This window comes from Fulmarus glacialis, unplaced genomic scaffold, assembly GCF_000690835.1.
Source record: "Fulmarus glacialis isolate BGI_N327 unplaced genomic scaffold, ASM69083v1 scaffold1401, whole genome shotgun sequence".
NCBI classification, from domain to species: domain Eukaryota; kingdom Metazoa; phylum Chordata; class Aves; order Procellariiformes; family Procellariidae; genus Fulmarus; species Fulmarus glacialis.
In genome coordinates, this window is record NW_009191937.1 from 60,671 (window position 1) to 79,934 (window position 19,264).

At 48.0% G+C, this 19,264-nt stretch overlaps 1 protein-coding gene across 1 annotated transcript in view; it reads right to left on the reverse strand.

Annotated features, from left to right (window-relative positions):
• Positions 1 to 5,583: 5,583 nt before the first annotated feature.
• BZRAP1 (benzodiazepine receptor (peripheral) associated protein 1) overlaps positions 5,584 to 19,264 on the reverse strand; it is a 45,642-nt gene continuing 31,961 nt past the window's right edge. Inside the window, exons 21-26 of the mRNA XM_009586847.1 lie at positions 18,995 to 19,030; positions 17,853 to 17,956; positions 15,832 to 15,903; positions 14,541 to 14,669; positions 10,812 to 10,875; positions 5,584 to 6,922 (exon numbers count right to left, since the gene is read on the reverse strand). Coding sequence (XP_009585142.1) covers positions 10,849 to 10,875; positions 14,541 to 14,669; positions 15,832 to 15,903; positions 17,853 to 17,956; positions 18,995 to 19,030 — 368 coding nt within the window. The 3' untranslated portion in view covers positions 5,584 to 6,922; positions 10,812 to 10,848. The remainder of the gene's footprint in view (positions 6,923 to 10,811; positions 10,876 to 14,540; positions 14,670 to 15,831; positions 15,904 to 17,852; positions 17,957 to 18,994; positions 19,031 to 19,264) is intronic.

Here is a 19,264-nt window from a genome sequence, read left to right on the forward strand (position 1 = left end):
CCCTGCAAAGAAATGCGAGAAGTGAAGAAAACCAAGAATCTGTGGAAAGGTCAGTGCTGACACTGCTGACGGCACGTGTTAAGGGAGCTCACGAGGTGTCCCCTTCCCAGTGCAACGCTCCCCAAGAGCCAGTGTGCTGCCTGGGAGGTCCGTGCAGTGGCACATGGAAAGGGAGCTGCCTCCTGCCCCGGGGACCTCGGGCACTGGTGGGAGCACACTGCTTTGGGACTACGGAAGGAAAAAGGAAGCAGAACACGGGGCAGAACACGCTGCCAGCGCTGCAGGCAGGCAGCTCGCCGGGGAGCCTGGGCAGCAACACTGTGTGCAGGGATAGTTGGCGCGTGGGGTTAGAAGAGCTGGAGGGGAAGAGAGATCAGCCAGGGCAGCATGGGAGGTCCTCTACACATAGACATGGCATGTTTTTGCCCAAAGCTGACCCGCTCACCTCCCAAGGCTGCTCCAAAGCAATCAGCTCTATCAGAATGAGCCCAGAGCTGTGGGCTGTGCCTACTGCACAGTGCTCAGCACCCACCATGGAGCTGCCGGCAAAGGTAGCCCAGAGTCTACCCTAAAATGCCGAGTTAAACCCATTCCCTGTGGAGGATCCCCCGGCAACAGCAGCAATGTGGTCCAGCCGCATCCTCGCTGTGCTCCAGCTGTGCTTGGTGCCGCTCTGCCAGCCCTGCAGCAAGGCGGGGGAAGCCATCACACAAGCAAGCGGGAAGAGCAGACCTCAGCTAGATGCTCCAAACACGGCTCCAGCCCCCCGGTCCCCCACCCACGGTACAGAAACAAGTGCTCCATGAAAGCATGCAATGCGCCAGGCTCTCACCTGTGATCTTCTGCTGTCCTCACCACGGCCCACTCTGCGCCTGCGCTTTTATCTGCAGCGGGGTGTTATCTGCAGCGGGAGCCCCAGGGGGCTGACCCACGGGGCTTGGAAACTCCTCCCCGCGTGCATGAGGCCAAGGCAGCGCAGCACCCACCTCCCATCCCAGCTCCCTAGCAGGGAGGCTCCTGTGCACCCACCTGGGTACACAGCCTGATGCTCAAGCAGAGCTTCCCCAGTTTTTTGGGGGGCGAAATGTAAGGCAGCACTTTGTCATGGTTTGAGTGTCTCTGGGGATGTCTTACAGGGACAGGGTTTCTTCCCCCATGGTGCTCCTCACCCTTTGCTGCTCTTAAAGGTCAAAAAAGATGTCTTCATATCCACCTATGGAGGCACCAGCTCTAAACAGTGTCTGCTCTGCTCAGCACTCCCCATCTCACCTCCCTAATCCACCCTGCCCCGAGTCCCTGTTGTGGTCTGGAAGGGCCCACAAACACTGCACCTTGTGCACTTCCCTGCATAGACAGGAATAGCAGGTGGAGGCACCTGGGTGATGGTTTGAACAGGCTTCACCAACCTCCAGCTGCTGATCTTGAGCACAAGGCAGCTCAGGTAGGGTCTCGCCCTTGCCCAAACTGCCGTGGTACTGGGAGCTCATCTGGCAAAGCATCTTCCCCTGGCCAAAGCCCCTCTCCCTGGCTGAGCGCAAATCCAGCGGATGGACAAATCCTTGCGGTGTTACAGCTGTGCCGATGAGGCAGGGCAGGGGGATACTGCTGGATCAGGCAAACGATGTGCCTGAACGAGCTGGTGTACAGAGAAGCAAAGGAGCTGCTCACCAGCGCTGCTCCTCAGCTCACTCCTAACTAATTGCGCATTGCAATCATGTTTTTCCTTCCGTAACAGAAACTCCTTGGTTTAGCAGCACAGCTGAGCGCACCCAAGTCTCTGCCGGTGTTCCCCCAGGGTAGGTTAAATGAATGTCTACCCTGCATGGGGCACTCCAGGAACCGCAGTGGCTGTACAGTGCCACTAGCAGTGACTCCGCAGGTGTCCCCGAACCTGAAGCTGGGCTACCTGCAGCTGGGTTTGGTCAGCCTGGAGGGATGAAGGCTCAGGGGAGCCTCACTATTGGCCCAGCTGTCTCATGGGAGGGCTATAGAGCAGAGAGAGCCAGAGTCTTTTCCAAAGTGCACAGCGAAAGGACGAGAGGCGATGGGCATGTGGTGCTGCAAAGAAAATTCCCATTAGATGTACGAAAAACACCCGTGAGAGCGGCGCAGTGCTGGGATAGGCCCAGAAAAGGCATGGGATCTGCATCCTTGGAGATAGCACTCAACTGAACAAGACCCTGAGCAACCTCCCCTGGCCTTTGAGGTAGCCCTGCTGTGGGCAGGGGGGGACCAGAGACTCAGGACGTGCCCCCACCCCACATCTTTCTGTGATCCTGTGAGCTCGGCGTGTTTGAGACAGAAGCAGAGTATCTGCCTGAGCTGCCGCCACCACCAGCTGCTTGCACAACAGCGAGCGCAGCACTGCTCTTGTGCAAAGGGGCAGAGCTGGCAAATTTTCGAAGTGTAATTCCTCTGCTGTACCATGCAGCTCCCCGGTTAGAAGAGGATAAGGATTTTTCAAAGGCTAGTGAGGCAGTGCATATATGTGCTGATAAGTGCATTTCACAGTTAGGAACTTACTTAATTGCTCTCAAAACTGCTTCAGAAACCATGAAGGTGGGAGGTTTTGAGAGATGCTTTGTCTCTTGAATGTTCACTTTCCCTGGAGACCGTGACCCTGCTCCCAGACAAAGTGTCTACGCGAAAGGCCATGTATCTCGGTGAGCCTTCTGCAGAGCACCAACCCAAGTGCCAAGCCCTCATGCTCACCACCTTCAGCAGCAAAGAAGGTACCACGTGCTGCTCCTCTACAGTAAGGAAACAAGAATATGTTGATGCAAGCAACAGCGCCTCAGAGCACAGATGTGCCATCAACACCTGGGATACAGCACAGCAGTTAAAAGCAGAGGGTGCAAAGCAGAACATCTAGATTATATTTGCATTTTACCTTATTTTTTTGTTTCTTGTAGCCTTTTGCATTTAGCTACCAAATCCTGAAGGTCTTAAGCCTTTCTCGAAAAGACTTCTCTCGGCTTTGCTGTAAAGCCTGCCTGGTGTTGGGGAACCAACTGAATTAGGGTGACTTTGCTAAATGATGAGAGTCTGTGTCTGTCACAGCAAAATTTGCTGGGAGGCAGCCCAGCACATGCCTGGGGAGCAGAGAGACAACATGCACCTCCTGGTGACAAGGGCTCAGCTGAGGAGGGAAGAAGGAAGCACCAGGAGCGAGGGAGCCATCCCGCAGGCACCGGCTGCAGACACGGCCTCCACCTCTGGGCAGACCCCAAAACGTTACAGCCACTGCTTTTCTTCCTAAGGGTTTTGTTCTTCAGTTCATCCCCTGATGAACTGGTAAAAGCAACGACAGGCAGTTTCTTTCGAAAGACCTTAAACAGCTCGCTTAGGAAACTCCAGCTGGTAAATTCAGTTGGAATGCCAACCAACTTCCCCCGTGACAGGGCAACCTGAAGATAAATTACTGGGTCGCTGATGACTTTCATCGCTCAAGTCTGCTTCAGAAGTCACAGAAACTCCTTCCAGCATCATAGCTGCAGCAACTTTACTACTTCAAAACTTTCAGTCTGTCCTTGCCCTGACTCCTGACCACCACAGGAGACAGCGGTCCACTGCAACATCAAGATCCTCCTGAAAAATTTCTCTCTACGGTGCAGCAGCTTCCCAACCGAGTCCCTCCTGTCAGGGGAATCCTGTAAAATCCCCAGAAAAGCCCACAGTGACTCTTGCCACCTTGGCTGAATTCCCAGAGGACCAAGGCACAGAACTGCCACTCCACACAACTGACAGGCATTTAGGCACCAGTGGCCTTCGCAGAGCCCCACGTAACACCGCGGATCGCAGTTTCAGGTGCCCACGTTTCCACTGATGGGACTATGAAGCATCAACTACTCAATGATTCGTAAAAGCAAGGTACAGAGCCAAGACCAAGACCTGTGGTCTGACCTCAGAGCTTTCGGGGTTTCCTTATTTTTCCCTCTTTTAGCCAAAGTATATCGAAGCATATAAAGAATATCATCCAGCTGAACTGTTCCAGCTGGATGAGAGGGGAAAACCCACCTTTTTTCTTCTCCTTTCTTGGGGTCAGATGCCACAGACAGCAGCTTTGCTCAGTTCCAGATGTCTTCTAGGCAAACAGGCAGAAAAACTGCAACTCCTAGCAAGACCGGAGGAAAGCTCAGTCTGTCTCCAGCATCTCCAACCCTCTCTTCAGATCAGAGAGACCACACAGGGTTAAGGCCCTGCAGAACTGAGCAGCTAGAGCAGGTCCACACAGGAGGATTGGCCATCGAGTAGCCCCAGACATATGTGTCTGCTGTGGTGGCACTACAAAAATCAACACCAATAATAATGGCATTTTTGATAATGCACATTCAGACTTTTGCATAGGGCAGCAGTCTCCAGAACAACCCCAAACTGGGACACACAGAGGCAGCAAAGCTTCTTCTCTAGGCACAGCACTGATTCAGGGCTCCTAGCAGTAGGCTGTTAATCTCTTGGGTAAGAAACATGGGAGAAGACCCTTGCAACAACCTCTGAGCGGCTGCTGGCGGTGCTTGGACAGGTCCTGCTGACTGGACAGGACCAGTCACTGCTGGCACAAGATGCGCCTGGGCTCTCTGGAAGTTGCCTCAGATATTTAGGAATCCACCTACAAGATTGTTGTGGTGGGGCTGGTCTCTACTGGGGCCATTTGTTCTGACAATGCAGATTATCGTCTCGGTCTGTCACCCGAGCACAGCAGTGGGTGTGTCAGAAGACACAGTAACTGCAGAGAGTTCGTCTATCCCAGCCAACCTGCCCTGTCATGAAAAGAAGCCAACATCTGCAAGGGATACGCAGATCTTCTCCACAGGTATGTGCTCCCAGCCTGGCTTGAAGGTGGCTCGCTGTGGAGGAGTCAATTAAAAAATGGAAAATGCCAAAGCATCTTGAACTTTAAAAGTAAAAGCTGTACTTCTAACAAAACCCACCATTGACCTCTTAATTTTTGCTCTATTCTAAAAATGAAATCATCAGGGAATGAAACAGCGTGGTCTGGAGGTAGCCACCATACCTGATGCTGTTTTCACTGCTCTGCTACATAGACACAACAGGGAAGCGCGAGTTTAGCTGTATGGCCCGGGCTTTGGTATCAGGACAGCCACTTCAGCCCCGTGCCCTTCATATCCAGGAGCACCCACATACAGGTAAAACCAAAGAGCAGAGAACAGAACTACAGGAAGAAATCTGGCTGTGCAGGTCCCCCCCGGGCCCGGTGGCACCCACAGTGAAGGGGTCCGGTGCCCAAATCCAGGGACTAATGCTGCATGAAGCCACCCAGGCAGTGCAGCAGGGCTACGTGCATGTCCAGCTGAGGCCTGGACATGGTATAACTGCGCTTAGGCACAGGTATAACACTGTATAACCGCACTTCGGTGCTTTCTCCTCCAGGATTAGGTCTCTGAAACAGGAGAGGCAGAGACTTTTCACTCCCAGAGAAGGTAGCTCACACCGTGATCACAGGAAAGGTGGGCTCCTATATGAAGTGCTGTGGAGCATCCCCAAGGTGCAAGTGATTGGCATCATTTTCCCCTCTGCCCCCTCCTTCCACAAGAAGCATCACTGAATCTTTTGCTTTTTTAAGGAAAATGTATTTTTGTGAAAATAGACTTTATTATAATAAAATTTGATATTAAATAAAAACATACCGTATCATCAACACTCGTGGACACTGTGCTGGCATCATTCACGTACCTCACATAACTGTCCTTCTCAAAACAAGTACCCCACTGAAACATGCAAAGAAAGAAACACTGAAAAGGATAGAAACCATGTAGTACAAAACTCTCCGTGGCTTAGAAAGGGATGTGTCTTAACTCAAGGAACACATCATCTCATATGAAAATAGCTGCAAACTCTCCATCCCCAGCTCTGCTCTCCAAATGCTCCAACTCAGGAGCAGCCCACTGAAACAGCCAAATGAAACTGCGAAAGAGGCAGACGATAAATAAATAAATAAATAAATAGATAAACAAATAAATAAGGCGGAGTCCCCAGCCAGTGTGTGGTCAAGGTGAACCAGCCAAGAGCAGCTTACAGCAGCCCACCCTATAGGCAGAAGTATCGACCCCCTTCAGGGTATCGCTGCTTCCTCCATGCTGAAACATGACTGAGGCAGTGTGGGATGCTCCTAGGCACAGCTGCGTATTTACAGGTTTACAGTACAAATAATTCACTCGTCAGCCCAGAGACAGCAAAGGGGATTCATAGGAACAGAAAAGTGCAAATTTTCTTTGCAGGAAGTGAAGGAGTTGACACAACCTCCTTTGGACCAGAGAAATACCAGGGTGTGTAGTACAAGGGATCTCTTCCTAAGGGGCCGGGGCTTTGTTGGGAAAAGCCATTTAGCTAACTTACAGCCAGAATATAATTTTTAAATTAAAATATTTACAGGGAACCGGTGCATTGAGGGCTGCATGGAGCAGGACACAGTACTGTGGAGGTAGCTGTATCCTAGAGCTGAGGCCTCACACACCCCAGTGCCATGACACTGTGTTCAGAGCCACTGCCCACGCTGGCTGGGCACTCACGGCTGGGCTCTCAGCAGAGCCCACAGCTCACAGACCCACTGAAGAGTTTTCTCTATTCAACATACACTTTTTCCCTATGAAAATACTCTAATCAGCTTATTGCAGAGGGCTTCTCTCGAATTTTCAATCCCTGTGTCGACTGCGCAGGCAGTCTTTACAGAACAATAAATCCCTTGTTAATTTTTCTTACTGGACCCAAGTTTTTTGAAGAGCTTTTTTCCTTTGAAGAAGAAGCCCCTCTTCTTTTTACTCTGACCAGGTACATCACTGCATTTGAGAGCGGCCAGCGATGCCTGCTCTGGACACTGCTCGCCCATGACAAGGCAGGAAGGTGGTAGAGTAGGAGGAGTTGGTGAGGAGTCGCTCTGATCAACAGACCCATCTGGATTTAACTGAGGGGAAAAAGAGAAAACAAAAGAAAAAAGCAGAAGTTAGAGCTCATGAAGGACATTACACCAACATAAACCTCAGCCAGAGAACCCTGCCTTCTCCCCACCAGTCTATCCCTCACCCTGCAAGGCTCAGCTCCTCTATGCAGTTGCAGATCCAGTTAGGAAGTTTCCAGTGGATTTCAACTTTTTTACACCCACTACCCAGACCCTGCCTGAGCTCGGACATTCTGAAATTCCATAACTTTGGGCTAAGAACAGGACAGCAAAAAAGCCCCACTGAGGACTTGGTGAAAGATGCTGCTTCACAGCTGACGCCGCTGTAAGTGAAGCACCTCCTGAGAGCACGGATGGATAGACACTGATGCATCCACGTATGCCGGCTGGCTGCCTGGGCTGGGGGAGCCTGGTGGGCTCCCAGCATACTCTGGGACAGAAGGCAGGACAGTAAGAAAAAGACAACCTAGTAAGAACAAGGGCCGTGCAAGACCTTCAGAAGTTCAAGGAGGCTGGCTAAGCTGGGAGGCTTCTGCAACAGTGGCCATGCTCTGTCATGGTAAGAAGAAAAATTCAGAGTCTTGCAAGACTGCTCAGCATCCATCAGATCTAGTCACAGGACGGGCAGAAAGCAAAGTCTGATGCTCTGCAGTGGCACCAATAATGGAGAAAAAGTTCATGATGGAGCAGGACATGGAGAAGTCTTGGATCAAGTGGCACACAGCAACTAATGTGTTCCTAAGTCACCTGAGCATTTGAGAACGTTAACTGGGATCCACAGTCCCAAATGATGCACTGTATGCTGCCCCTTTTGGAAACGGCTTTTAGAAATCAGAAAGTGCCCTAGTCCTGCGCTCAGTTTCCTCTTCACAAAATACTAATGGCAGGTCAGTTCCCAGCAGCAGCCTTTTTTCCACGATCTCCTCTCACTGGCGTTAGGTGCCCACACAGTGACCATTTCTGATCTGGCAGGGCAAGCTTTCCCAAGAAGCTGCAAAGTTCACCAGGGAAGAGGCTCTGGGTTTCTGAGGCTTAGGAGAGCACTTGTCCCACCGCCTTCTCTTCCACACAGCTTTCACAAACCAGCATCTTCCAAGCTCCCAGCTGTACATCCTATCTTGGCATTACCCAAAACACAACATGACAGTGGCTGGAGCTGTGCCAAGGAAGAGGACATCATGCCCTCATCGTCTCCCTGCTTGAGTCCCACTAAGCCAGGGAGAGTTGAGTGCACGTCCCTTAAGGGTCTGTAAGAAGCCACAGCTCCAAGAGGGAAGATGAGTTAGTGACACCGGCAGCAGGATGCTCTGCCTGGGGTGGAAGCATTACTGAAGAGCAAAGACATTAGCCCTGCACAGGAAACGTGTGAGAATCACAGCAGCTGCGTGCTGTTCGCTGGCAGGATTGGACATGCTTTGGTCCTGGTCCCACACTGCACCTAAACCAAGCAGACACACAGACTGCCACCGCTATAGCACAGCCACACCTGTGGGTTAGTTTATTTAAAGTTCCCTGGGGTCAAAAGCAAAAGCAGCACTGCTCTGTCACCCTATTGCTGTTTCAGCACCCCACCTCCTGTGTGACGAAGAGCACAAAAAGTGGCTGTGACCTCTCTTCCCCTCGCAGGTTGAAGTTATGCTTCTGTATTCCAGTCGCTTCACTCTGCTGCAGGAAGAAAGCACTTCTGGTACAAGATGAGCAGAAACCTCTTCCCTAGAGTCAGACTCAGTACGTGCAATACCTAACAAGTCAGTCCTGAGCAGACAGGAGTACAGGACTTTTAGAGAGCTCTATCTTGGTGCGAATACGTGACTCCTTCCAGCTCCAGAAAGTTGAGAGTCACCTACTGTCTTGCACCAATCACTTTAAACTGTCCCAAGTGACAGTGCCATCAGACTCACTCTTACCTGAATTAAGGTCTCTGGCTACAGGGATAGAGATGTAACTCCTCTCCACCTCTCTTCATTACAGTAAACAATACAGTGCCTGATTTTTCCTTAACTCATTTTTCCTGAACTCACACTCTATTTTCACCTAGAAATCTTGTTCCCCACACTTTCAGAGGCACTTCTGCGACTCTCCAGGTAGCAGCACTGTGTTGAAAGCCCAGCTACTACCAAGGACATGCTGCAGAGGGCTTGATGGCACAGCCTGACCCTCGTGAAAGCTGCACTCTGCCTGCAAGGTCCACTCCTCCAACTAATGCTGCAGCATCACCTGCAATCTTTTTATCTCCTGGCAGCACGCACGTGCAAGGTGCAACGCTTGGTGTTGATGGCCCAAGTGCTAGTCAAGTCTGAGAAATCTGGAAATAAATCTGAATTAATCTAGATGAACCATTTTCAGCCAGTAATGCAAGATTTATGGAGGCAAAGAGAAAAAGTAAGCCAGATGAGGGCTAACTTGGTAGCCTACTGGGTTAGCTGTGTGCAAAAGTAAGAATCCCTGGGTTCTGCTCTAGAAACTATTTATGCGTTGTGCAACAAAGAATCCTTGGATAAAATGCACAAAAGCATTGGGCTAACATCAGAAGGGGTCTCACCAACATTCAGTGAGTGATCTCCCCTACGAAGCTCAGGCCTTGGGCTCTGTGGCTCAGCAGCCCCAAAGGATGTGGGAGCGATGCAAAGGCCCCCGTGCAGCCAGGGCAGCGGAGGCTTGGTGCCCATGCACCACTGGAAACCATTTTTCTGGCAAAGGTGGGACAGTTTTAGGGCAGATCTGAAGCGGCCCAACAAACCCTATACAATTTCTCCTGTAGAGCTATGCATGAAAGACTGCATGCAAAATGAGAGGCAGGTACCCAGACCAACTCAAAAATGTCACAATTATTTACTGTAATAAGGATACTGCAATATCAATGTCATTATCAAATATCGAACAGTTAAAAGGAAGTGACTAGCAGTTTCCTGTCTTTGTGGCTGAAAGTCCTGCTGATTCCCAGCTGTGGTATACGATGCCCAGGCAGATTTCCACACACAGAGGCACTCTCACACGCAAGCATGTGCAGATATTCTCAGAGGTCTCTGTATGACAGAAAAGCAACAGAACCAGTTCACAGATTCATCTGGTAAGAGACAAATGATACTAAAATTAGGGTTTCTTCTCTAAGAGAAACATGAAGGAAAAATTGCTCTGTCAAGATCCTGATAAAAGCTACTGGGGTTGATAAACAGAAGAGTCATGTTAGTTTTCAGGGGGCGGTTTTCAGTGATGTCTCAGGTATTACTGGTTTGCACAATTTCAGGAAAACAACGTTTGAAACTAAGAAAAACACAGATCTGCTCCCACTGCCTCCCAAAACCAGGGGTCTCACCCCCCCCCAGCCCCAAAACTGTTTCTTTAAGTGTTATCAGACAGAACAATTATCCACAAAAGGTTGGTTTTAGGGACTAAATGTTACCACTTTCTTAAGTTGATGGTGAGCAGGGGTTTTTCAGGACTATACTCAGGAAGGAGTAAAATCAAGAAGAAAAAACCCGCAGACTGAATATGGGGTGTGCTCAGCCTGAGCAGGATCTTGCAAAGGCTAAACGAAGTTTTGGCTGTTGACGTGCTTGAACAGTGGTAGAAGGGCCAGGCTGAATTACAAAGCAGGTCTTTTCTAAACCTGAATATCCAGCACAGTCCCGTCACGGTCCCCAAAACCACCAGATAATTGTTCCAAACAATTGCACTTCGTGTGCTGAACAGATCATGGCTTGTCTTTAATATAGAACCAATCTGGCAGGTAAAGGTCTGCCACCAGAGGATTTGAAGATGGACTTGCTAGCAAAGCCCCAAACCAGCCTGTCAAACTACAAGCAAGAAAAGGAGTAAACTACAGTAAACTACAGGACCCTTTAATATGCTAGGCTGGGTGGGAGATTGAAGAGGTCTTCTCACACAAACTTACATGGTTGCTCTCTCTCTCTATGTATCATTCATATCTATCACTGGACTCTTCTCTTCCTCATTCTCTGAAGAAAAGAACCATCATGGGTGCATAATACAGGCAGAAATAAATACATGAAATCAATTAGAATCAAACACTTTCTGAAGTTGCTTTACAATCAGTCTTTGACAGAAACTGCATATTACTGATGCAAAAATATTCATTCGACAGCCGCAGCATTAAAGCAACTGCTCATGTTTCAGGGCCCAAGCTTGTGACCATAACTTCCTGGATATTCCTCTTTGTGCTGTACTTTTTATTGCTTAATCTAACCCCCAAAATGTTGTCAGTTTGAAAGTTAAACTGCTTCACCTTTTTCAGTTGCCAGCATTTTAAGATTTACTCAGAAATAATTCAAAATGACCCACCTTCCCCAGTTCAATTTGGAAAGTAAATTGTCCTTATTCTCAGGCCTTTGGCATAGCAGCAGGGAGAAGGGAAGTGTGAAGAACAGACAGGATGAAAACAGCAAATCCAAGAAGTTACAAGCGATTTAAAAATCACTCATGATCATGCTGGAGAAACTTCTGTTAAGTTGGAACTAGCTTTAACACAAGTCCAAAGCTCTGCTGTGATACCATGGTGCATACGCATACCCCGTGATGTGTTAGGTCTCAAGCTGGGACTGGTAAATTTGATGGGAGTCTGTTTCGCCATGCTGTCTTTCAGAGGATTCAAACAATACTTCTCCCGAGGCTGCCATGCATCTTTTGCCTTTGGGGATTTTTTCCATATCCCCTACTCCCCCCATCGCAAACAGCAGCAGCAAAGGTGCTTCTGTTTGTGTTGTATACGCCAACACCACACTTCAACAAGCAAGTTTCTTAACTCTACAGAGTGAATATGTCGCTGGAGTTTGGAAAGCCCCAGGCATGGCTGTATCACTGTGAGAGTTCATTCCAGCTCAGGGATGGTCCTTAGAATATGTATGTTTTACAGGAGGAGGTATTCCTTCTGCCTTACCCATCAGGTGTTCTGTCCATAGGTAGGGATGCTGTGATTGCTGCGACAGAGCCAAAAACTCAGTGGGGTCAGGTTCTGTCTCTCCTCGGTAATCACTAAACATACTTAAATGTAATTAACTCATACAAGTTTGGTTATGAGCAGGGTAAATGTACCGCTTTTAAAAGGCGGCAAACATGCGCTTCATATTTGGAAGCTGTTTACACAGATCTGGATCGCAAAAGCAGGAGGCAGGACAGGTGTCCTGGTGAAGCAGGGAGGCAGCAGGACAGGAGGCAGTCTGTCACTACACAGAAGCAGCCAACACAAAGTCATGCCTGGATAGTTAATGTGGATTCCCACTGAATAAAAATGGCTTAATCATCATCAACTGAATTTTCCAAGTCCCCAGACTTCAGACTACGAAGAACAGCAGCTCATGGATCAGCCGACTACCAAAACTACCAAATCAATCCTGACCTAAGGCAAGAGCTTCCTGCTCTGCAGACCCAAAGTCAGAGCCAATGCAAGTGGAAGCTCTGTTGGATTTCTGGCAGAAAGAAGTGGAGACAAATGGAAAGGTCTGAAGGGCAGGCAAGCCTGAAACATGTCTATTTTATATGGGTTGTTTTTATCACATTTGAAAGGCATTTCTGTTAAAAAAAAGGTGTCATGAACAATAGGAAAAAAGCTTATAGCCTTGAGCATGCAGGGATATCTGGGCCAAACCGCTGTGTTCAGGGGAACAGTCACCCACTGCTAAACCCAGCACCAGTGGAAAGCGGAGAGGAAAGCGGAGCAGCAGCAAGCTGCAGGGCAGCAAGCAGGAGCAGCTCGTGCTGCCTGCTCAGCAGCCGAGCAGACAGGACCTTGTTACCCTGTGAGGCCCGTGACAAAGCCTGGGATACGGCAGGTCAAACTGGTGTCACAGTTTCCTCACCAGTAAAACAGAAGAGAGGGATGCAAACAGGAACCCTTGAAATAAGGGCAGATTTGTTGTATATGTTATCCTGTTTATCAGCCAAGTTCCTCTCCCTTACTCGCCCTTAATAAAACACCATTAGCTAAGCCAAACGCTTCACATCTGCAAGTGGCAGATCAGCTCTCCAAGCCCCGAAGGTTACCTGAACTTCCCCATGGTTTCTGGGAGGACCCAGACTTGGGCTGGAATAATGACCCCTGGCATCTGAAACAGACCCTTGTTGCTGCTGCTTGATGCCAGAAAGAAGGGTTAGATCTGTAATAAGCTACACTATGAATTCAACCTTGGTTTAATTTTACTGGTTCAGGTCTCCTTTGGCACCCTCTGTTCCAATAGATAAGTAATTAGTGAAGAGTAAATCATTTTGGGAAGGAAACTGAAGAAGGAAAACCACTCTGAATGCTTGTTTCCCCCCTGGAAAGTTAGACCTGTGTAACCTCAGGGCTCTTAAACCCTGGTAGTAACAGCTTATTAACCTGTGATTCCCCAGCATGGACCAGCACTTATGGGCTGGGAGGAAAGGGACTGAGTATCCTAAACAGGTAAGAAAAAGGGACCCAGACAACTTCTGAGTTTAGAAGATGATCCAACAAGCTACCCACAAACTTTATTTCTGAGTCAGGCCTGCCACCTGCTCTTCGTAAGAAGGCATCGAGGCTGTAGTGCAGACCCTGTACCCACAGAACCTGAAATGCCTGGAAGCAAGAGGTGCTGGCTGCAGGTGAAGCCTGAGGGAGATCAGGTAGCATCTGAAGATAGAAATGGGAAGCGGGTACAGAGAAAAGGAAGAGCTGAGCATGAAAAATAGGACAAGGAATGCGGCAGAGCTGGAAAGCTATGGTGGCATCAGTGAGTTGTTCAACAGAGGGCCACATACTTCCTTAAGGACTCGCTCAGAGCCAATCTGGGCCTGCTCTTACACACTTTTATGGGTCTGGCACCACTTGGTGGTGCCAATAACCTCCCAAGAAGAACTGAAGGTTGAGTACATGTGAGCTGGGACCAAGCTGTGTCCCTCCCTGCCTCCCACTCTCTAGAATGACACAGCATATGAGGTCCAGGATGACCAGGGAGGTGTTACACTTTTGGCTTCACCCACTGAGGACTGACTGAATCTGGCAGATGACCCAAATCTTACGCTTAAGCGTTTGTTTCAAGAGTATCAGCAACATAAGGCAAGGGGTTAGCTCAACCTTTGAATTCCCTGCACCTGTGGGATGCTTTCAAAGCCTTAGGATCCATCCCACAGATCTGTTTGGGAAACTCCCCAGTGTGTTTTGAATTTATCTGGAAGCACCTTGGACTGGATTAAGATATATCTAACTCAGGATGGGTGGAAGAGCACTGGTGTTTCGGTGTCAGTAACTCCAGAATTCTTTGGCATGGATATGAGCATATCTGAAGAATTTCGTGTGTCTGGGGAGCTGGCTGAACTGCTTTGCTTGCAGCAGGATTTTACCACTGACCCTTTTGAGGATCTAAAGAATTTGCTGGTGGGTCCTGGGATGCTCTTTGCTCACCTGACCATAAACGACATTGAGGCCCAGTGGGTGTTGTTGCTTTGTGCCTCCTTTTGCACTATAGGTAAGTCTTCAAGAAGAACTCCTAGCACTCCCTTCTAAACTTTTGAGCATCTCCCATGGGATGAACTGAGCTGCATGCAATAATTGAAATGATTCCATCAGATGCTGCATGCTGCGCAATGCCCAGTCTCCAGCCACATCACAGTTTGGATGTCTGCATTATGCAGAGTCACACAATCTTACCTGGCTCTCAGCACTCGGCGGAAAAGCTTCTTTGTCTTTCGAATGAAGTTCCTTGACCATGTCTCCATCCGAAGTCACAGCTTCCAAGAAATTAGACGGGACAAGCCCTCTTTGTTGGTTCAGCTCTCCCTGCAAGATTAATATTCAGTTCTCACATCAGGTTTCCTAGCTGATGGAGAAATAATAAATAGAGGAACAGTCCCATGCAGAGAAGGCTAGGCTATGGCCTGAGAGAAGCCCAGGAACATACTCATGTTGGAAGGATCCTCAGCAAAATTTCACTCACATTCTTGCTTAGTTGTGGAACAATTCAGAGCACAAAAACACAGAAGAGAGTAAAGGAAGAAAAGATGGCAGCAAGCCATGACAAATGTATTCCAGCAACATGGTCACTTCTACAAACTCAAAAAGTTTCCACTGCTATCCTGGAAGCAACTGTACTATGACTATGCCACAAGCTTTCTAAAGGCCTTTGATTTGCGCTGGTATTTATTTATTTTTTTAAAGCATGAGGTACTACTGGTATAATGTCCTGTAGGCATTGCCTCAATGCTCACTGAGGTCCAGAGCTGCAAACCAAGCTTGGCTGTATTCCTAAAAAATTGTCTCCAGTTCAACAGCAGGTGGTTGGGTGAGACAAAAACAATCCCAGCAATGTTGTTTGGCCAACATCATAAAAGTAGTCAAACAAAACATTCACAATGATCCCCTCCAGATGTTACCTGGAGCTGAACCTCAACTTTGATGTGTGAAGACACACTGCTTTCTGTGCAGGAAAAGGTGGATGATCCAAGGGCCAAGGATTGTGTCTAGCACATAGCACATTGGCAGGCACAGTCCCCAGGTATGCACAGTAAATTAAACAGATACCAGTGCTTGTTGAAGTTGATACGTTGAAGTGTGGCTGGGTGGGGGTCATCATACATTTTTATTCTCATGTTAACCATTTTAGCCTCCTGCCCTGGACGAGACCATGTGTCTGAGTGCTTGGTGACAAATCAGCTTATAGCAGATGCTGATTCAGCTGATGTATGTACAGAAAAATGCATCCTAGGCTTTGGGAAACCTGCAGTCAAGTTATGCCAAGACATAAACTGAGAACCATTTGGATATTGGGTTTACAGGAGGAGCACGGACTGCCAGAAACAATCTGCCCTGCACTAAGCAGATACGGGTTTATTTTTTTTCCAAAAGCAGAATATTTTGTTTCCTGATTTCTGCTCTTCTGCCACTAGATGGACTCCAACGATTTCAGATGTAGTCACAGAACTTTCCCAACCCCTGTACTTACATAATAGAATCCATCATCATCCATGGACCCGAACACAGTGATAATGTCCCCTGCACTGAAAGTCAGTTCAGCCTGCAAAGAGCAAGAGAACAACGGTCACAGGAGATACACTGCCTGGAATTTCTCACCAGAAACTCAAGGTCACCCTGGGCTTCTTGCACAATCTCACAGGCAGAGAGGGAGGGAGGGAGGCCACTGTGTTAAGACTTGCAGGACCAGGATGCAGAAGAGCAACCGAAGTAAGTAACTGTGGAATTCAGTGCTAAGGAAGCATTTAATAAATTAAGACAAGAGCAAAGCCTGTTTCTTAAACCATTTTTAATAAGGCTTCAAAATAGTACCTACCACCTGTTCTGGAAAGGTATGTTGAGAACAAGCTAATCAAGCACCAGAAATACCTTTCATTTCTTTAAATATAAGTACTAAACTCCACTCCCTTGGATGAGCCTGTTCTATATGCAATGCTCAGGGATTAGTCACTAGCAGGAAAAAAAAAAAAGGAAGATTTGACCTGGAAACAGAACATTACCACACAACACATGACCCTTCACCATCAGATCTGTCTGTCCTGTCAGCCATCCCAGCATGCACTCCATGGAGCACAAGACCAAAGACAAAGGTTCACGCAGTCTCTTCCAATGGAAGAAACTGCCCAGTTACAGCAAAAAAAATGGTGGATAGAAAAGACAGAAAAGGTGGAGGCTGTGTCCCACTCAAGACACATTGGCTTTATATGCACTACACAGAAGTGTTAGCTGGAAGGGACCTATCTCTAATACATTTCCCTTATTATATCCCTAGTACTCAATTTATCTCTGGAGGCTGCAGGTTCCTACTGTTGGCTGTGAATTACTTTATTCTAGCAGAAAGACACTTGTAGGGAACTTCACTCACAGACACACAGAACAGCACAGCTGATCCTACTATGCCTTGGTGCAAGTTCACAAACAGCAGCTGCAGCCTTCTAGCAAAACAGGTGACCAAATTTTCTGGGAGTGTGAACAGGGACCATCTCCAACAACGCAACAGAACTGCACCAGCTTGTTTTAGTAATTTGAGCTCTGCTCACAGGGAAGGTTCTAGGAAGACCAAATCACTGCAAGAAATACAGTCACCTTGTTGACAAGGGCTCAAAAGTGTTCTTTGGCCAGATGTATGAATACCTATACAGATGCTGGTTGATACATGCTCCCATTGTATCTCTCCCAAGATAATCCACCATCCCTAAAACACTCTGTCCTCAGAAGCAGGCTGTCTTGCTCATGAGACACTCAGTTTGGGAGGCAAGCATTACCTGAACTGTGCCACCTCTTGGCCACACACTTCTTTCTGGACGCCTGGAAAGAATCTGAATCCAAACCCCATGTTTATGTTTGCTCAGAGTAGACTAACACTACTACGGAGGAACAGAGAACAGAGCATGTTCTAATTTAGAAAGATTTTTTGCAGAAAGGATTCTGCATTGCTATCTTCCCACCTGAATCAGACTTATCCACAAAAATACTGTTTGGATTATATGTAGGGACTGCTTGAAAAGAGGACCGGTCCATTAAACGGGAACTAAGTCTTCTTGCTTGAACAGAGACCTACACAGGTAGTTAACACAAAAGACATGCTCACCTAAAGTATCAGGAGTCCATTCAAACTCTTAAGCAGGTGGGTGCCCTGGATCAGCTGCTAACAGCAGGGGCTGCTTCCTCCTGCCCCAGAACTGCTAAACCCTGTCTAAGCACTCAAGGGTGCTATGAGGCCACGAAATGCTCACATAGTTTCATTGAGACACATGCTGAAAATCATTAGGGCTATGTTGCTTCGTATTCTTCACAGATAACTGAACACTGTTATCAGAGAATGCATGAGAGAACATATCAGCAAACTCTACATTTTATGACTCCAGACAACCCCTTTTAACACTTATATTGCCAAGCTTGGTTTTGACCAAAGTGTTAAGTGTCTTGGGATAGAATAAAAAAGAGAGAGGAAAAAGAAGCCTGTAAGAGGAGTGAGCAGGTGGTTGTTACCTCCACATCTGCATTTGGAGAGCTCTCCTTAGGGTTATAGTCGAAGACAGCCACCATACTTCGAGGAGTCAGCAGTTCAGCTTCAAAGCCCTGATGCTTCTGGCCTGCAGGACAAAAATAAAGCAAAATATCCTGAGCTGGAAGTTCTAAGACAAAATCCCAAATCACAGCAACTCCTTCACTGTTCTTGGAATGGACTGAGCAAAAAGAATACCAGGGGAAAACTGAATGGAAATTGAATGGGAGAGAGATCTCAGAGGCCCCAGGTAAAGCAATTTTCTGATCTCCTGAATCACCTCACAAGCACAGAAATGGCGACATCTCCCCATTCCAGCATCCTGGTGTCCTGTCTATATATACAGGAATGTTTTATGTTTTCTATTTACACACACACACACACACATATATACATACACACACAGAGGACAGCAGTCTTTTCACAGTGTCTTGAACGCATATTTGTCCTCCTTCCATGCAATGCTCTGCTACCGAGCTACAAAATTTATCCTCCAAGTGCCAGGGGAACAGCAAGAGCCCTGGACTGCATCAACCGGCAGCCCAGCCACAGCAGCACAGAGCTCAGCAGCACTGGCCTCATCATCCAGGGAAGACGCTGCATTTTCACAACCACCTGCCTGCTCGGCCCCATTACTTACAGACCTGCTCTGAGTCTACAAAAGCAAAGTCTGGTGTTACAGAAAACACACATTGTCCAGTCCTTCATCTTACAGATTTAGTCGCTGCTTCAGGTCAACACTGGATGGGCTGGCAAGGGGTTTGCAGGCTTGGCCTCTCTGGACATCAACAGATGACTGTGCACCTAAGCAGAGTCAGCACCCCCTCCAGGAACCTTGGATTTTAAGGACTGCGGCATCAGATGAGTAAGAGATTTCCCTGCTCCTCCAAAGCACAACCATGCATGCCCTCCACCTTCAAACACCCTCTGTTTAGTCAAAGACCACTGCACCCACTACTAAATAAAAGAACTAAAACTCTTCTATCCTGAGAATGACCGTTTTCTCACAGCACTCTGAAGGAACACCACAGGGTCTTGCATTGGCCCTTGACCGCAAAATGCGTCTGTATTACCATCGTGCAAATGTACCAACCCTCTTCTCATAGTAAGAAACAGAAATTCTCACCTGGATGAGACTTGTACTTCTCCTGTTTATCCAGCCCTGCTGAGGGAACAAAATGTCTCATCAGTGAGAGCTCATCTTTCAACAGTGACCGCACGACACAACTGACAAACAACAATAAAAAGAACAAAGACCAAGGCAGCAAACAACAGAAGCAAACCCTTCATGCAATTCAAAGTCTACACCAGTAACCATGACTCAGGGCGTAACAGGAAGCAGAGGTCAAGCTCCAAAACTATAAAAGACATCACTGTTGTTAAAAACTTAACACCA